At 35.8% G+C, this 13,980-nt stretch overlaps 1 protein-coding gene across 1 annotated transcript in view; it reads right to left on the bottom strand.

The window, feature by feature from the left end:
- Positions 1 to 6,522: 6,522 nt before the first annotated feature.
- The window catches only part of CACNA2D1 (calcium channel, voltage-dependent, alpha 2/delta subunit 1), a gene marked incomplete at its 5' end in the record, with an annotated part of 84,499 nt that continues 77,041 nt past the window's right edge, over positions 6,523 to 13,980 (bottom strand). Inside the window, one exon of the mRNA XM_009581563.1 lies at positions 6,523 to 7,050. Within this exon, the coding sequence (XP_009579858.1) occupies positions 6,934 to 7,050 (117 nt within the window). The remainder of the gene's footprint in view (positions 7,051 to 13,980) is intronic.

The following is a 13,980-nucleotide window of genomic DNA, read 5'->3' as shown; positions in this document are numbered from 1 at the left end:
GTTCCAAGTATGTTAATTACCCTTTCCATAGTGTGTGTGTGTGTGTATTACAATGCTCCAAAAATTTATTTTTAAATAATCAAGCCGCAGAATGGAAGCTGAGATCACAAGAGTCTGGGTTACAAGAAGAGTCTGGGTTAAAGCAACAAAAGTTAAAATGGAAATTCTGAGATAGATTCCATTCCCAATTCCACAAGTTTTATTTTGTTTACGAAATAATTCAGTGACTGAAAAAACAATTGAAAGATTTTCTTGAAAAGGAAGAGTGAATACCACTGAAGTCCTGCATTTCATATTTCCTTTCTTAAAACAGCTGTCAGAAACTAGCAGCACTAAGAGCCTGTAAAAAAAAACAAACATGAAAGTAATGGATAAAGTAGCAGATGCAGCTTTTACTTAATGTGATAATTCCTCTCTTTGAAAAGGCACGCTACTAAAACAGCAGCAGAAAATTATTTTTCAGGAATCCACCTTCCGATAACTAAGGCAGATGGTCAAAGCCTGGGCAGGACCAGCGGGTTGTATAGCAAGCTCCTAAGCTCTTTTCACTGCAGAGTGAACTCATGACTGATGGTAGACAACTACAGTTAGGTGAGACAAATCACAGGCATGTTTACAATTTCCCCAAGGGAAACACTTACTACCAAGTTCAAATATCTGTTCTACAAAACAAGGGATGTACACTGGAGATCTAGTCAAGAAAAGGCTTGTGAGATCCAAAGAAAAAGAGGTTCAAACCCCAAAAGAAACAGAGGTGTGGGTGTTCTATCAAAGGGGAGCCTTTACTAAAAGGCTTCTGCGTTTCTGAACAAGGTTTCAAAAGGAACAGTGAGCTTCTGGGAATGTAATATTCTCAATCAGGAAAACTGAGAAATATATATATAAAACATGTAGAAGAAATACAGTTAGAATTGAGATAAAATAATTCTCCTGAAGAAGTCTCATTTTCCTTCCTCCTCCCCCATACACACTTTGGGAACAAAAGCTCCTAATAGCCCATGGGAAAGGGAAACATTGTTTTCAGTGTCTTTTGCAACAGGCGGAGAAAATGTTGTACCGTTTAGGGTGTGCATCTTGTTCAGTCGAGCATTGGGCTAATAGATGTGACAGTGAAGGGTTTTTATAACATCAGTGTTATATAACTTCTTGATTTTTGTAGATGGTTAGCAGCAATAGAGCTGCATTGGACAATGTGAAGTCATCTCTCAAAATAATATGGTATGACAGGCCAAGTGTATTCTGGCTTGATTTGCACCAGAGTATAGAATATCTCACTGCAGTGCAGCCATTCCCAATCCAACTGATGAAGTCAAAGATGCTTGTAAGTTCCAGAAGCGGGGGAAGAAACCCTGTGTTTTCTGAGAGTGTCAGCTCTTGGTATTTAATGAACAGTGTATTGTAATACACAATTTAAATTAAATGTGTACCAGGAAAGGATTTTTGGGTTTTATTTATTTCTACGTCTCAATGGCAGTCAGCATACAGAAAACATGATACAATGAGTTCAGCATGTGGGGGTAATCATGTAGTTGGGCGGCAATGTTTAATCTAGTTGAGGCCAGTAATCTCTGGATGTTGATGTGCAGTGTCATGTGCTGCCTTTTAGCATTTCCACATGGGCGATCTGTTACTTTGCAGCATTAGAATCTGCATTTGATTTCTTACTCTCTTATCTGACTCCTCAGGGATTCGGTAAACCCAGCAGTAATTTACAACTGCCATTCTCTTTGGGCTTTGACACATACGCAGTCAAGGATTAAAATCAGGCTTCTAAAGCAGTTACCACTTGCAGCCATCTGCCCTGCCCTTCTGACAGAGATTGCCAGTGCCACCACAGTGAGTCTGAAAACCCAGTGAAGCAACTCCTGAACATCTCAAGCCTGTTTATTAAGGTACATAGATCCACTTTGAATTTAATGCTTAGCTGAGAACAGCAGTAGTACAGAAGCTGATTCATAAATCATGCAGCAATCTTTGTCAGAGGTCAGGCAACAACTTGGGCAGCACCCATCTGAGCCATCTGATTTTATTCTGCTGCTTCATCTGAATGAACCCTTGGACTTCAATGTTTGCAAGTTAGTAAATGACAATCCTTCCAAAGGCAATTGTTCAGAACAACAGGGCTACTTCAGATGCTTTGCAGACTGTTATTTTACTGAGTGCTTTACAGACTCTCAGTTTTCCTTGGTTACAATTTTTTTGTAGCTTTTTTGAAATTTTCTCAGCCACAAATGAAGCAGAAATGAGGGTTTGCTCCACATCCTCCTTTGAACCCCAATACGAAGTGTGTTGAGTCACTGTCTCCACAATAGAAAATCTCTCTCTTTCAGACACTTGTGTGCAATTATATAGCAAACTCAGAAGTACTATACAGCAAATTATGTAGGCTGTTATTTACATGTTTTTATTATACAGAGTGAACAATCAAAGTAGTTGATTTTAAATGATAAACTTTTATTCTGAATATACTGTTTTTGCACAAGAATTAACACAACAGTTCTAGGATTATAAACTTTTTATAACATTATTGTACAAATTTTTACAAAAAATTATTTTTCCAGGCTTGTCAAGTTCCACAAAAGTGTCAAGAGAACACAAGAAAAGGGAGAAAGACCTGCTTGCCTTGTAAGAGCAATCAAGCCTTTTTTTGCAGAAACACACACTGAGCATTTCAATAAAAATATCCCAGAAAGCATGATCCAGACATTCCATACAACACAAGGAGAGAAGACAGCTTTGTCAGATCACAATCGCAATTTCATGGCATCTGAACAAGACAGTATCCCTTTAGCCTCAGTGAAATTATTTCTTCAAGATGATGTTTTTCTTTTAAACCATAAACAGGACAGATGCAGTAGCTGGGAAGAGGGTGAGGCTAACTTTTCAAAACTCTTGAATTTTTTTCAGACACTTTGTTTTAATCTTTTTACAGTAGTGTACAATGTGTATTAACAATATTAACATTGTGGTATGAAAAAAAAAAATATCTGGCCTTTGTTAAAGGCTTGGATGTCTGATGAAGCTAGGGTAAAATTTATCCTAAGGAAGGAGTTATTAAGATTTCACCTTCACTTGACGTTCCAAAAACACCCGAGTGCGTTGCAGTGCCTTGTAGGCATTAATAAACTTCTTAATAACCAGTGTACTAGCATCTCAATTTTTAGGACCAGTGGAACTGAGGTTGTGTTTTGAAATTAAGACATACTAAGCACATTTTCTGAGCTTCAGTGTTAATGGGAACAAAAGGTCTTAATGTCTCTTCAGTGATACCAAAAACTACAGCAAGTAACACTTGGGTTGCAAAGGTCACTTAAAAGGGATACTGCCTATTTGAACCCAGTAAGGCCAGTTTTGAAGTTAGTAAAAGGAATATTATAGGAAAACTTACAAATGGCAGCAACACTTTTTTTTGTCAAGTTAAGCAGTAAAGCCTCAAGCATTAGAAACATGAAAAAGATCATACTAAAGTCTTAAAGGTACAGGACCTAAAAATCTTGTCAATCAAACCTGCTATGTCATGTTAAAAACCTGTTACAAATATGGACCACGGTCAGTGTTTTGGCAGTAATGCTGGTTGTTTAAATAAAAAGCTAGAAAGAAACCTTTCATGTTAAGTCCTCAGATCATGTTTTGCACAGTATCATGCTATAACAACTTTAATGGTGGTTATTTGTCAGACATACAAGAGGCTGCATGATTTCTGTGTAAACTGAAACAGTCCCAATGGTTCCTTTAGTGTTATTTAAAGAATTTGAGCAAATATCAAAGGAGCTTTTTATCTGGCTTAAAAAAAAAAAAAAAAAAAAACAACAACCAAACTTTTTACAACATACTGTAATTTGAAAATGTCTCAATGTAAAGCCTAGGATCAAGTTTCTTCTCTCACAGACAAGAGAAGATGATTATTATGCATTATGTGAGAGTAAGGATACTCTTCTGCATGAGAATATGTATTTATTCATGTAATTTATTTCTAACAAACTGGTATTCACATTTTGAGATAGCTGAAGTTCACATTGCATTTTCTATCTGTGTTTTGTAATTTGCAGGTATCTAGGTAGTGCATTTTAAAAAATCTTGACCACCACTTGGATATATAATCAAAATATATATTGCTTTCTGCAAAAAGAAGCCAAAATTTCATTTTTTCCTTTTAAAGTATTGAGTTCTACGGGGACAGTACTAAGCCCTTCTGGGAGGGCCAGATCCTGAGTTTTCCATCAGATGGATATAATGACTGGAAGGCCATATAGAGGGGCAGAGGAGAGGAACAAAGGACATTTGCCTCTTTGGATAACCCAAGAAGGCTAATGTGTCTTCACAACATGGGCTTCTCCCTCCTTTGGTATTTGAGTACTCTCAGGGAAGTGGGATGAGAGCAGAAGCCACGGTTGTTTTCTGTGGCAGCATGGCTTTGTGCCATCTTTCCTTCTGCCTACAAACTCTAATGAAATGTTTATTAAGTAACGCAAAATATGACCTACCAGAGTAAGCAAATTGTTCCAAAATGTTAAATAATGTAACTTTTCCATGAAGGGTTTCTTTTGGGAAGCTAAGTGAAAAGTATAGAGAACTTAATATATTGACAATCTTTCAAGAAATTAAAAGAGCAAAATGCAAACTAACATGTATTTTAAGTAATTTCAGAGTAAAAGCTATGAGTGTAGTAAGTATTGGCCTAATCCTACAAAACTTGTTCCTCCCATAAAATTTCAGTTGCCCATGTTAAGGAAAAATACAGGATGCAGTCTCAGCATTAGAAAGACTCAAACCAATCTTTTGTCAGGTGGTAACTGGTGATAGGGTGAAGAGAAGTGCAGTAATATGACTGGAAGGAAAAGCTCCAAGATTATTTTCACCTATATTATCAAAGTTAGCTCACCTTCCCTAAGGAGGACCTTGAAGTCATCCAACTCAGTTAACTGTACTTTTAACCCTATGACATTACCAGAGATATCTTTTTAAAAAGCTAAATCTGATCACTGAACAAAAGGTCAGGTTTTACTTTTTTCACTCACCGTACTCCCAAACATGAGAAAATACATAGCTGGAGACAAGGTACATGAGAAAAACAATGAACCAGCCATGGGTACAACTACAGTAGACATCTGATCTTTTAAGCCATGCCATGGCTTTGAGTAGCTTCTTCAGTTTTCATAGGATATTAATGCATGCCCAATTATTTCTTTAAGCTTTTGGCATGATCAAAATTATATCAATCGTCAGCATATACATACCAATGCTTTGCATTTTCTTATTTTTTTAAAGAGCTAGTGTATTGTGCCATGTTAATATTTGCATATTGCAGTTGTTAGCAGAATTGTACAATACCAGCAGAGTTGCACATTCATTGGTTTAGCTGTCTTGCAATACTGTTTAGTTCTGAAAACTAGAAAAAAAGCGCAAATCATATTTTGCATCAACACTATGCTACACTGTAATATTGTAATTTACCGCACCAATCTGTATCACCAATGAAGTTGTATAAAAACAACTTCTAAAATTATTATTCACAATCAAGTATCAATGTGCATACATATAAATTCAAGGCTCCCCATTTGTTTAGATTTTTTCTAATCTCAGCAACCAGGACATTTTGCTGTTAAATATGCTATTTTCAATAATAAATAGCAACAGCAGAATTTTTAATATTATAGGTGTTTTTATATGAAGGAAACAAAGGGGGAACCTGATATGAATCCTAGAGAACATATATTTCCAAAAATAAATGTGTTAAATCTGATTTTTATATACTTAAAATACCTGTACACAGGTTTCCATGTGAGATCACTATTCTGTAAAAAATCCAACTCAACCCTTTTGTTATGATAGCTAAATTTACCCTATTTTCTCAGCTTTTTCATTGCACAGTATATTCAGAGCTCTGTTTCATAAGATAATTTAATATGATTTGATTGCAACACATTGCAATGTTCAGTTTCTCACACAATAAAAGAATCACTCAGTTACCTTTTCAATGGACTATACTCTACCATCAAAGAAAACAAACTGAAAAACAATAACATAACATCATCATCATGCAAAATACCCTTGGAAACCAACGTTCAAATATCACAAAGACATTTTTTATTCACAAGCGTTTTTGTTTGAGCCTTTGAAGGATTTTACTAGCTTTATATATAACTGCATTGTGAAAAGGAGGTGAATATTACATTGAAATTAACATTTTTCTGACAGAAGATGACACCAAGTTTAAGATGAGAATCACTTTTTAGTTAAACTCTCAAGCACCTTTATATTTTTAAAAAACAGAAGTTTCCTTCCTTCCTTCATTTAAACTAACAACTTATCAACCTACCAAAATTTCGCTGGCTACATGATTCATTTTGGAAGAATAAACCACTCATCATAAAGCATTTCAATCATGCTGAACTTCTGATGAAGATTAGCCAATATTTTCATTTTACCCAATTAGTTTGGACAAAGCTGATGTTCAAAGCAGCCATCATGGTGCTAGTAATGTATATTGGGGAGTACGTTTTCTTTTTTCTTTTTTTTTTTTTTTAAATAACTGTTCATGTAAAAGAATATAAATCTTCAAGATATCCAAAGCTTAAAAGAAATGAAAATCATATACATAAGCTATTATCAGGGGAGCCCTTTTACATGAAGTCAAGATTACAACAACAAACAAATAAATAATAAAAAAAAAAATCTTAGATTCCCCAATGGAGCACATACAGAATTCTGTTTGGATGGCATAGATGATGCAGCATTCACACACGTTTAAGGATCTGACACTCCAACATGCAGCCACTGTGGGTGCCTTTATGAGTCTCACAATGAGTGATAACCAGACACGAGCACTGCTGTTCTGCTGCTGTCTGAATAGCTGACCCTTTTTAAAATGAAACTGAGGCTATCGTTTTGGCCAGGTCTTGATTAAGTTATGCAGGTTTTGGTTTAGCAAGGTCATAACTGGCAGTGTCTGCTGCCAGATAACAGCCAAAGCAGAACCAACTGAATTCCTACCATAGACCACAGTGATGGACTCAGACCAGAGACACCACCGCAGTCGGCCGAATCTTCCTGTTGACAAGAAAAGAAGAAATCACTTAACATTAATTACAATTAAATTTCCTGAGAAGTAATCTACATTTTAGTCTTCAAAATTTTGAACTATCCTTGAGGAATCCTTTTCGGTTTTATATACGTTATTTTGCCTAAAATAACAGCAAAATAATTCCTGGAAGTTTTCTGAATTTTGATACAAAGAGTAGCATGGCTACATTAACTATAAGCATGGGAGGATTAAAAATACTTACAAGGCTTACTGCAGTCACTTATGAACTAGATGGGATACTTACACAATCAAACAAGAAATGCTATGGGATATACCTGGGGACCCCAGTAAACCACATCTATATTCCTTAAAATGACATCAGTTTGGAGATTTTGGGTATCACTTTAATGCAAGGAAAGATGGAAGAACAGAAAACTTTTCAAGATTAGAAAACAAATACCAGACTATGTTCACGTCCATCTCATCGACATGATCACACATTAAAACGAATATGCTCTGCAGGTGAAGATATCATCAAAGAGAATGAAAATCCTTTCTCTGTCTCTGATGCTATATTCAAGTACAAGAACCAAATTTTCTATTGGCTTTTTGTACACTTCTGATGCAGTCTGTAGAGAAGACACCTTCCAGTTTGAGGGCTCGCTCTGAGCTGCACCACTCTGTCACGCGTCAGTGGACCTAACAATTCATTATGCCACACAGCAATCACACCTCTTTTCCCCATTTCTCTTTACCATTAATTGCTGTTATTTGGTCCCACTTTGCCTGTAATGCATAATATCTTTCAAATTATGGACTTATTCATTACTCTGGCTGAAATATATTTGATACCTGTTCTGGAGTCTGTAACATCTTTACACCTTCTTGTTTCTCAGGACTTATACAATCTATGTTTATCTGCCTAAAACACCAGGGCAATGTCCCAGCCATCCCCTTCATTGCTCTGTCCACCGAGTATGAGATTCATGGGTAGCTCCGAAGGCTGAAAATATTTGGTCTTCCTCTTGTTTTCACTGTATTCTGTACCCATAGTATAAAAAGACACTTTCCGTTTTCAAAGAGATCCCAAGCCTCCAAGGACAAGACAACAGTGTAGGTGGGAAGGGACTTAAGTGTATTAGGAACTGGGGAAACTTCTTGAACAGGAAGAACATGTGCAGGGAAGGACAGACTGCACCTTAACAGTAACAGAATCTGGCTGCTGACGCAGAAATTAAAAAGGTTTTAGAACAGAAAGCAGAGGAAAGCCAACGAGCATGGAACAGCTCCTGGTTCAGACTGACATGCCACTGCAGCATATGTAACTAATATTCAGTGTGCCTCAGAAAAGGCTGGGGGGGGTTGGGGATAAAAAGTACAATCAGGATAAATAAGGAAGGGTCATTAAACCACCATTAATTTATTGGCACATCCTTAAGCAAAACTTTCAAGTGCTTCTACACCAATGCTAGGAACATAAAATTAAGATGGGGGAGTGAAGACAAGTCATCAATGAACCATCCCAAAATAATACACATATCTCCTGGTGGAAGGAGAATAATCAGTAGGACAGAGCATTGTCAGGCTACCAACTTTGTAAGAATGGCAATGTAGGACATACAGCAGAAGGGTAGTATGTAAAGGATAATACAAAATGTAATAGCATGAAAGTATTACAAGAAAAGAAAAGTGTGATGGAATCTCCACAGGTAAGAAATTTCAGAATCTAATTATAAAAATGTAATACTAGGATTGAACTGCTGACCACCTGATCAAAGTGACAATATCAGTCATGAAATGTTGTGTGAGATTAGAGAAGCCATGTATAGACTGGATCGATGTCTTATCAAAAAGTGATGTAGAGATCGTATTTTGGGATATGATAAATGACTGCCTTTTGGAACAAACAGTCTTTGAATCATTAGTGGTGCACAGGGCCCTCTTCAAAATTATTAGTAGAGAGCTGCTCTGTATAGCTCCAGTATAGCTCTAGTAGCTTTGTAGACAATAATGCAATAGGATTTAGCATTGTTGTGTGAGAGATCAGGCCAAACAAATCCAAAACAAAAGATACCAATTTCAAGAAAGGGAACTATGTGAAAATTACCAAAAGCAGTTAAAAAACCCCAAACAACCCCAAAACCAAGAAAAGGAAAAAAAACCCTTAACAAACAAACAAACAAAAAGCAGAAAGCAGGAAAAAACTAGAAGCATCTCAAAAAGCAAGTCCCTCAAAAGGATCCAGAAGAATATTTAGAAATATTGCATTAGATATCCAGGTAAAATGAATGCCGCAATTAGAACAACAAACCACCCACCCCACCACCACCCCCCTCCCCCAAAAACCGCACCCCAAAACAAATGAAAAAACACCAAACCCCCCTCACCCAAAAAACCACCCAAAACCAAACCCAAAACCCCAAAGAAACACCCCTGCATGAATCAGTAGGGAAATTAAGTACACTGTCATAGGGAAAAGGTCAGTATTTAAGAAATGAAGTTTACTCAAATGGGCAAGAACAGGAAAACACATAAAAATGGCAGATTAGATATAAACAGGAAATTAGGAAGGCTGGTAAAGAATTTTTGGTGACCTCCCTGCAAAATATGCTGAAAATGATAGTAGAAAGTTTTGAATGAATCAAAAGCACAAAGCCAAAGACAGAGTTAGGGCAACTGCTTGATAACAGAGGTGTAAAGAGGGAACTTGGGGATTACAGGGCATAGCAAAGGACTTCAATGAGTTCTTTGTGTCAGTTTTAAGGGGTGGAGACTTTAATGACATTCCCACCACACACAATGCATTCTTTAATGCAGAGAGGTCAGAGGAATCAGAATCAGTTTGGAATAAATACACGGAAAATCAGACAAAGCAGACAAATTAGACTCAATACGTCATCATGAATTATAGCATTCACCAACAGTCTCCTCTAGAAACTTGGATGTAAAAAAAAAAAAAAAAAATCAAAAACCAGCATTCAGTTCTTCAAAAAAAAAAGAAGAAAAAAAAAATAATTCTGTCCTAAAGCAAACAGCTCATGTTAGCTGCCATTCTTTATCGATAGTAGCCATTTCCAGACATATCATCTGTTAGCTTTATAATTTAGTTCTATAATTTTGGCTTAGGCTTTTTTTTCAGCTGATTGCACTCTACAAGTTCAAAATTCCTAAGGTTTCCGGTCAACAAGTAAGTTATAAGTGAACTCTGCTGCACCAGATTTGGAGTAGGATGCTAAGATTTGAAGATGCACTGAACTTTCTGGTTCATTTAGTTTGCCTCTGTCACTTTTTGTATCTGCATTGTGTCTTGTCATGTAGCTTTATTTCTATTCAAAGGACCTAAAAATAACCCTGTTGCTTCCTCCTCACAGTAAGTACCATCAGAAACAGAATTATCCGTAAAGGTTTCTTCTCACATTAATTCAATGAACAGTAAGTACTCAGTGTTACCTCTTGGTATTTAAGATTCTTATTACTGAAATTACTTAGAACAGTAATCTTTGAAGAAATAGTCTAAAATAAAGCATGAGGTTTAAAATTTTCCAACGGAGAGGAGATGTCTGGAGAGTAAGAAAGAAGTAAATTGAAGGTTTTAAACAAAATTGTGCAAAATAGGAAGGGAAAAATATCATTATAGTGAAAATGGCATACAGTATGGATACAGAGTAGATGACCTCCACATATAGAATTATACAGTACTCAGATAACATGTCACCTCTGCATTAGACCAAATATTGGGTAAATTATGTTGACGAATTAATCCTACCACTATATGTACTTGAAAAAAACACCATTCTGTTGCCCATTTCTATTTGTTTTTTCAGTTTTTTTTTTTTTAAACTACATCACAGTTTATGGGCACTGCTTTTACATTCAACAGTTATACTATGTAATATTCCTATTGGATTGAAAAGAAATATTTTAATATGTTTGGCTCTTTCTTTTTTTTTTTCCCTAAGACTACACAGAGCCATTTTTAAAGGATTCACAACTTCACAAAAGCGGAGAATGTCTTGGAAGCCTCATGCAGGAGAGACATCTTCTTATGAATGACAGAGTTAAACTGTACTAGACAAAAGTATACAAGGTTTACACACATATTTCATGGTTGGTGAGATTTAACCTAATATTGATCAAAGTCACATTGAATTTGTAGAACAATTTACAGTGGTAAACCAGCAGTTCTGCCAAGAACAATTTCTAAATATTCTCTCTGGAATCAGTTATTCTTTTGTGTCCTAAGCCAAGACAAAAAAAGTAGTGGCAAAAAAAGTACAGTAAATCCTATCTAAATTACTTTTTCCTCCCTAGCATTGCACATTGTAATTTTCTTGTGTGCTTTAACTGTTGTGAAAATTACAAGAAATGTTAAAAAAAAAGGAGGAGAAAGTCTGATTACATGCTGATTTACATAAATTCAAAAAATCAAGAGTTTTATGGAAATGAGTGGGATCCCATCATTAATTTGGAACCAGATTGAGCAAAATGTCAGTTCTGAATGGTCTTCAAAATGTCTTATTTGAAAACATTTCCCCTATTCCTGAGCTTTAAGAAAACTTCTCAACTGTTTCCTGTAAATGTTATTTTTGAGATTTCTTATAAAATTTCTTATAACAAATTACATAACATCATTTTATCTTATCTTTACCTTATCTTATCTTTACCTCTGCCAGTGCAATTAGACACTGACCTATTTTTAAGCAGTTTCACTGAAATTTTCCAGCCCATTACATTTGTCACTACTACATTAGTCACACAGAAAACCTGAATAACCAACAGATCAGCTGGGGAAGTCTTCTCTTTGTTGTCTTCAAAATAATATTCTGTATATTATTTCTCTTTGAAGAAAGAAAGAAATGGAAAAAAAATGTAAAGAATTCTCTTTAGCCAGTTTCATTTAATCAGAAGTGTATCAGAAATTTCTTGCATTGATAAGTCACATGTCAAATTTCCTTGCATACTTGAGGTAGAAAAGTGTCAAATCGAAATGTCATCTCCTTCAGGTCTTGCCTTACTATGATAACTGTAGAGAGGGTTATTTTACAACATCACATACTGTGAAAATTATTCAGCACTTGTAGAATAGAAATGAATGCTTTTATAAAACCATATATTGATTGTTAAGTATCAAACCCGCATATTCATTGCTATACATCAACATTTCCATGAAGGCAGTGCCAGTCCAAAATTTTAAAGACACGCATGGAAACATAAATACACATATATACACACATGTCTAAACATACTTGTTACTCCTTTACAAGTACACTATAACTATTTAATACACTAAAACTTTGTCTTGAAACCTTAATCATTTATCAGAACCCATTGTGCTACACTGACTATGAAAAGGATAAAACAACAATATCTACCAAAGAGCTTCTGATCTGGCCTTTGATATCAACTGGTTACCTCAAAGTTACACCTTTTATAAGCATATATTTTAAATGCTTCATATTGCATGGAGAACACCTTTGCTTTTACTCAAGAGTATTTCAAGTTCCAATGCATGGTCTTTCACAAATTTTGCGTTACCCTCCTTTACCTGGACTACCACACAAAGCTGCCAAAGCTGTACAGCTACCCACACATAGATCAGGGATACAGCCAATCCCATCAAGATGTATACAGTTGTCTGGGCTGCTAATCACCCTCAAAGCTCCCACTGACATCCCTGGGAGCCGATGGAAGTAAGACATTCCCAGAATGGGCTAAAACTTGTAGAGTTCTCTTTATTCTCAGCCATGGCAAACAAAAAGAGTGTGCATGTACAAAATAAGAGCAAGCTATTCAAGGGGGTGATAAAGACTATTTTGTTATCCTTGACCAAAAAAAAAAAGAAAACAGCTGCTGTTATTGAACCTGATCAGCTGGTTTGTATCTGTGTTGGCTTCAGTGATTTTAATAAAACGGCACAGATTAATGTCCAGTGAGAACCCATTTCCAAAATCACAAAGTTATTAAAAACAGGATGGATGAACAAAATACCTTTATAACTTTCTGCTGCCAAAAGTCTATCAGCTAAAATGATATTTCATGGGTTTCCCAGTGTTTCGGTTTGCCTTCTTGAGCAGAAAGGCCATATTGGACATAAAGAATTCAGCTCAAGGTGAGTCTTTGCTGCTTTATGTACATTGGACAGTAGCTTTTTAATTAAAATAAGGTTACTTGCAGAGCAAATTGCATGAGTAAGAACATAAGATGTTAATCTTCTAGATTTTAATGTGAAATACCACTGGCTTGGGGGAAGGGACTTTCACCCTTCCTTACAACCTTCAGCCATGGCTAAAATTTGAATCATTTAAATACGGAACAGGAAACTTCAAAATTGCTAAAATACAGCTGTTAAACAGAACTTTTTTTCACTGATGTTCAAGGGATATTAATTGAACCTTCCCCCAAGTATAAAGAGAATATAAAATATTGAGAAAATGAGTGCTCTAAATTGTTACAATTTTCAATATTTTACTACACTAACTCTGAAAAATTACCTCTAAGTTTCCATTTCTGTCTCTCGGTTGGCTTTCCTTTGATAGATATGTTAGTATCTCCCTCTAGTGGTTTTCTGAGTAATAATATTGATCAGAAACCCCTCTAGTGTAAAAGGTCATTAATTTTATTCTCTTTAGATCAGCAGTTCTCTTGCATACATGTCACTAGCACAGCACTGCACACTCTCACACCACTAAATGCAACACAGTCTAAACTGCCAAGGCTTTCGTTATGAACCCCAGAGTCTGCACTAGGTCAACATGCAGGACTTCATGTATCCATGTATTTCATTAAAAGAAAAAACCCACCTTCTGCTGTAAATAGGCAATGAATATGCTTAGGTTGCAAAAAATTAAAAAGTAAAAATATGATTTTACTGAATTCATAGTTTAACTGGATTAAAGCATGCTATTACCTTCCATCATTAACATTTGTGTTAATTTGAATGCAGTGAAAACTCCTCA

The sequence above is a fragment of the Fulmarus glacialis genome, unplaced genomic scaffold (genome assembly GCF_000690835.1).
Source record: "Fulmarus glacialis isolate BGI_N327 unplaced genomic scaffold, ASM69083v1 scaffold14267, whole genome shotgun sequence".
Classification (NCBI taxonomy): domain Eukaryota; kingdom Metazoa; phylum Chordata; class Aves; order Procellariiformes; family Procellariidae; genus Fulmarus; species Fulmarus glacialis.
This window is presented reverse-complemented; position numbering and strand designations above follow the sequence as displayed.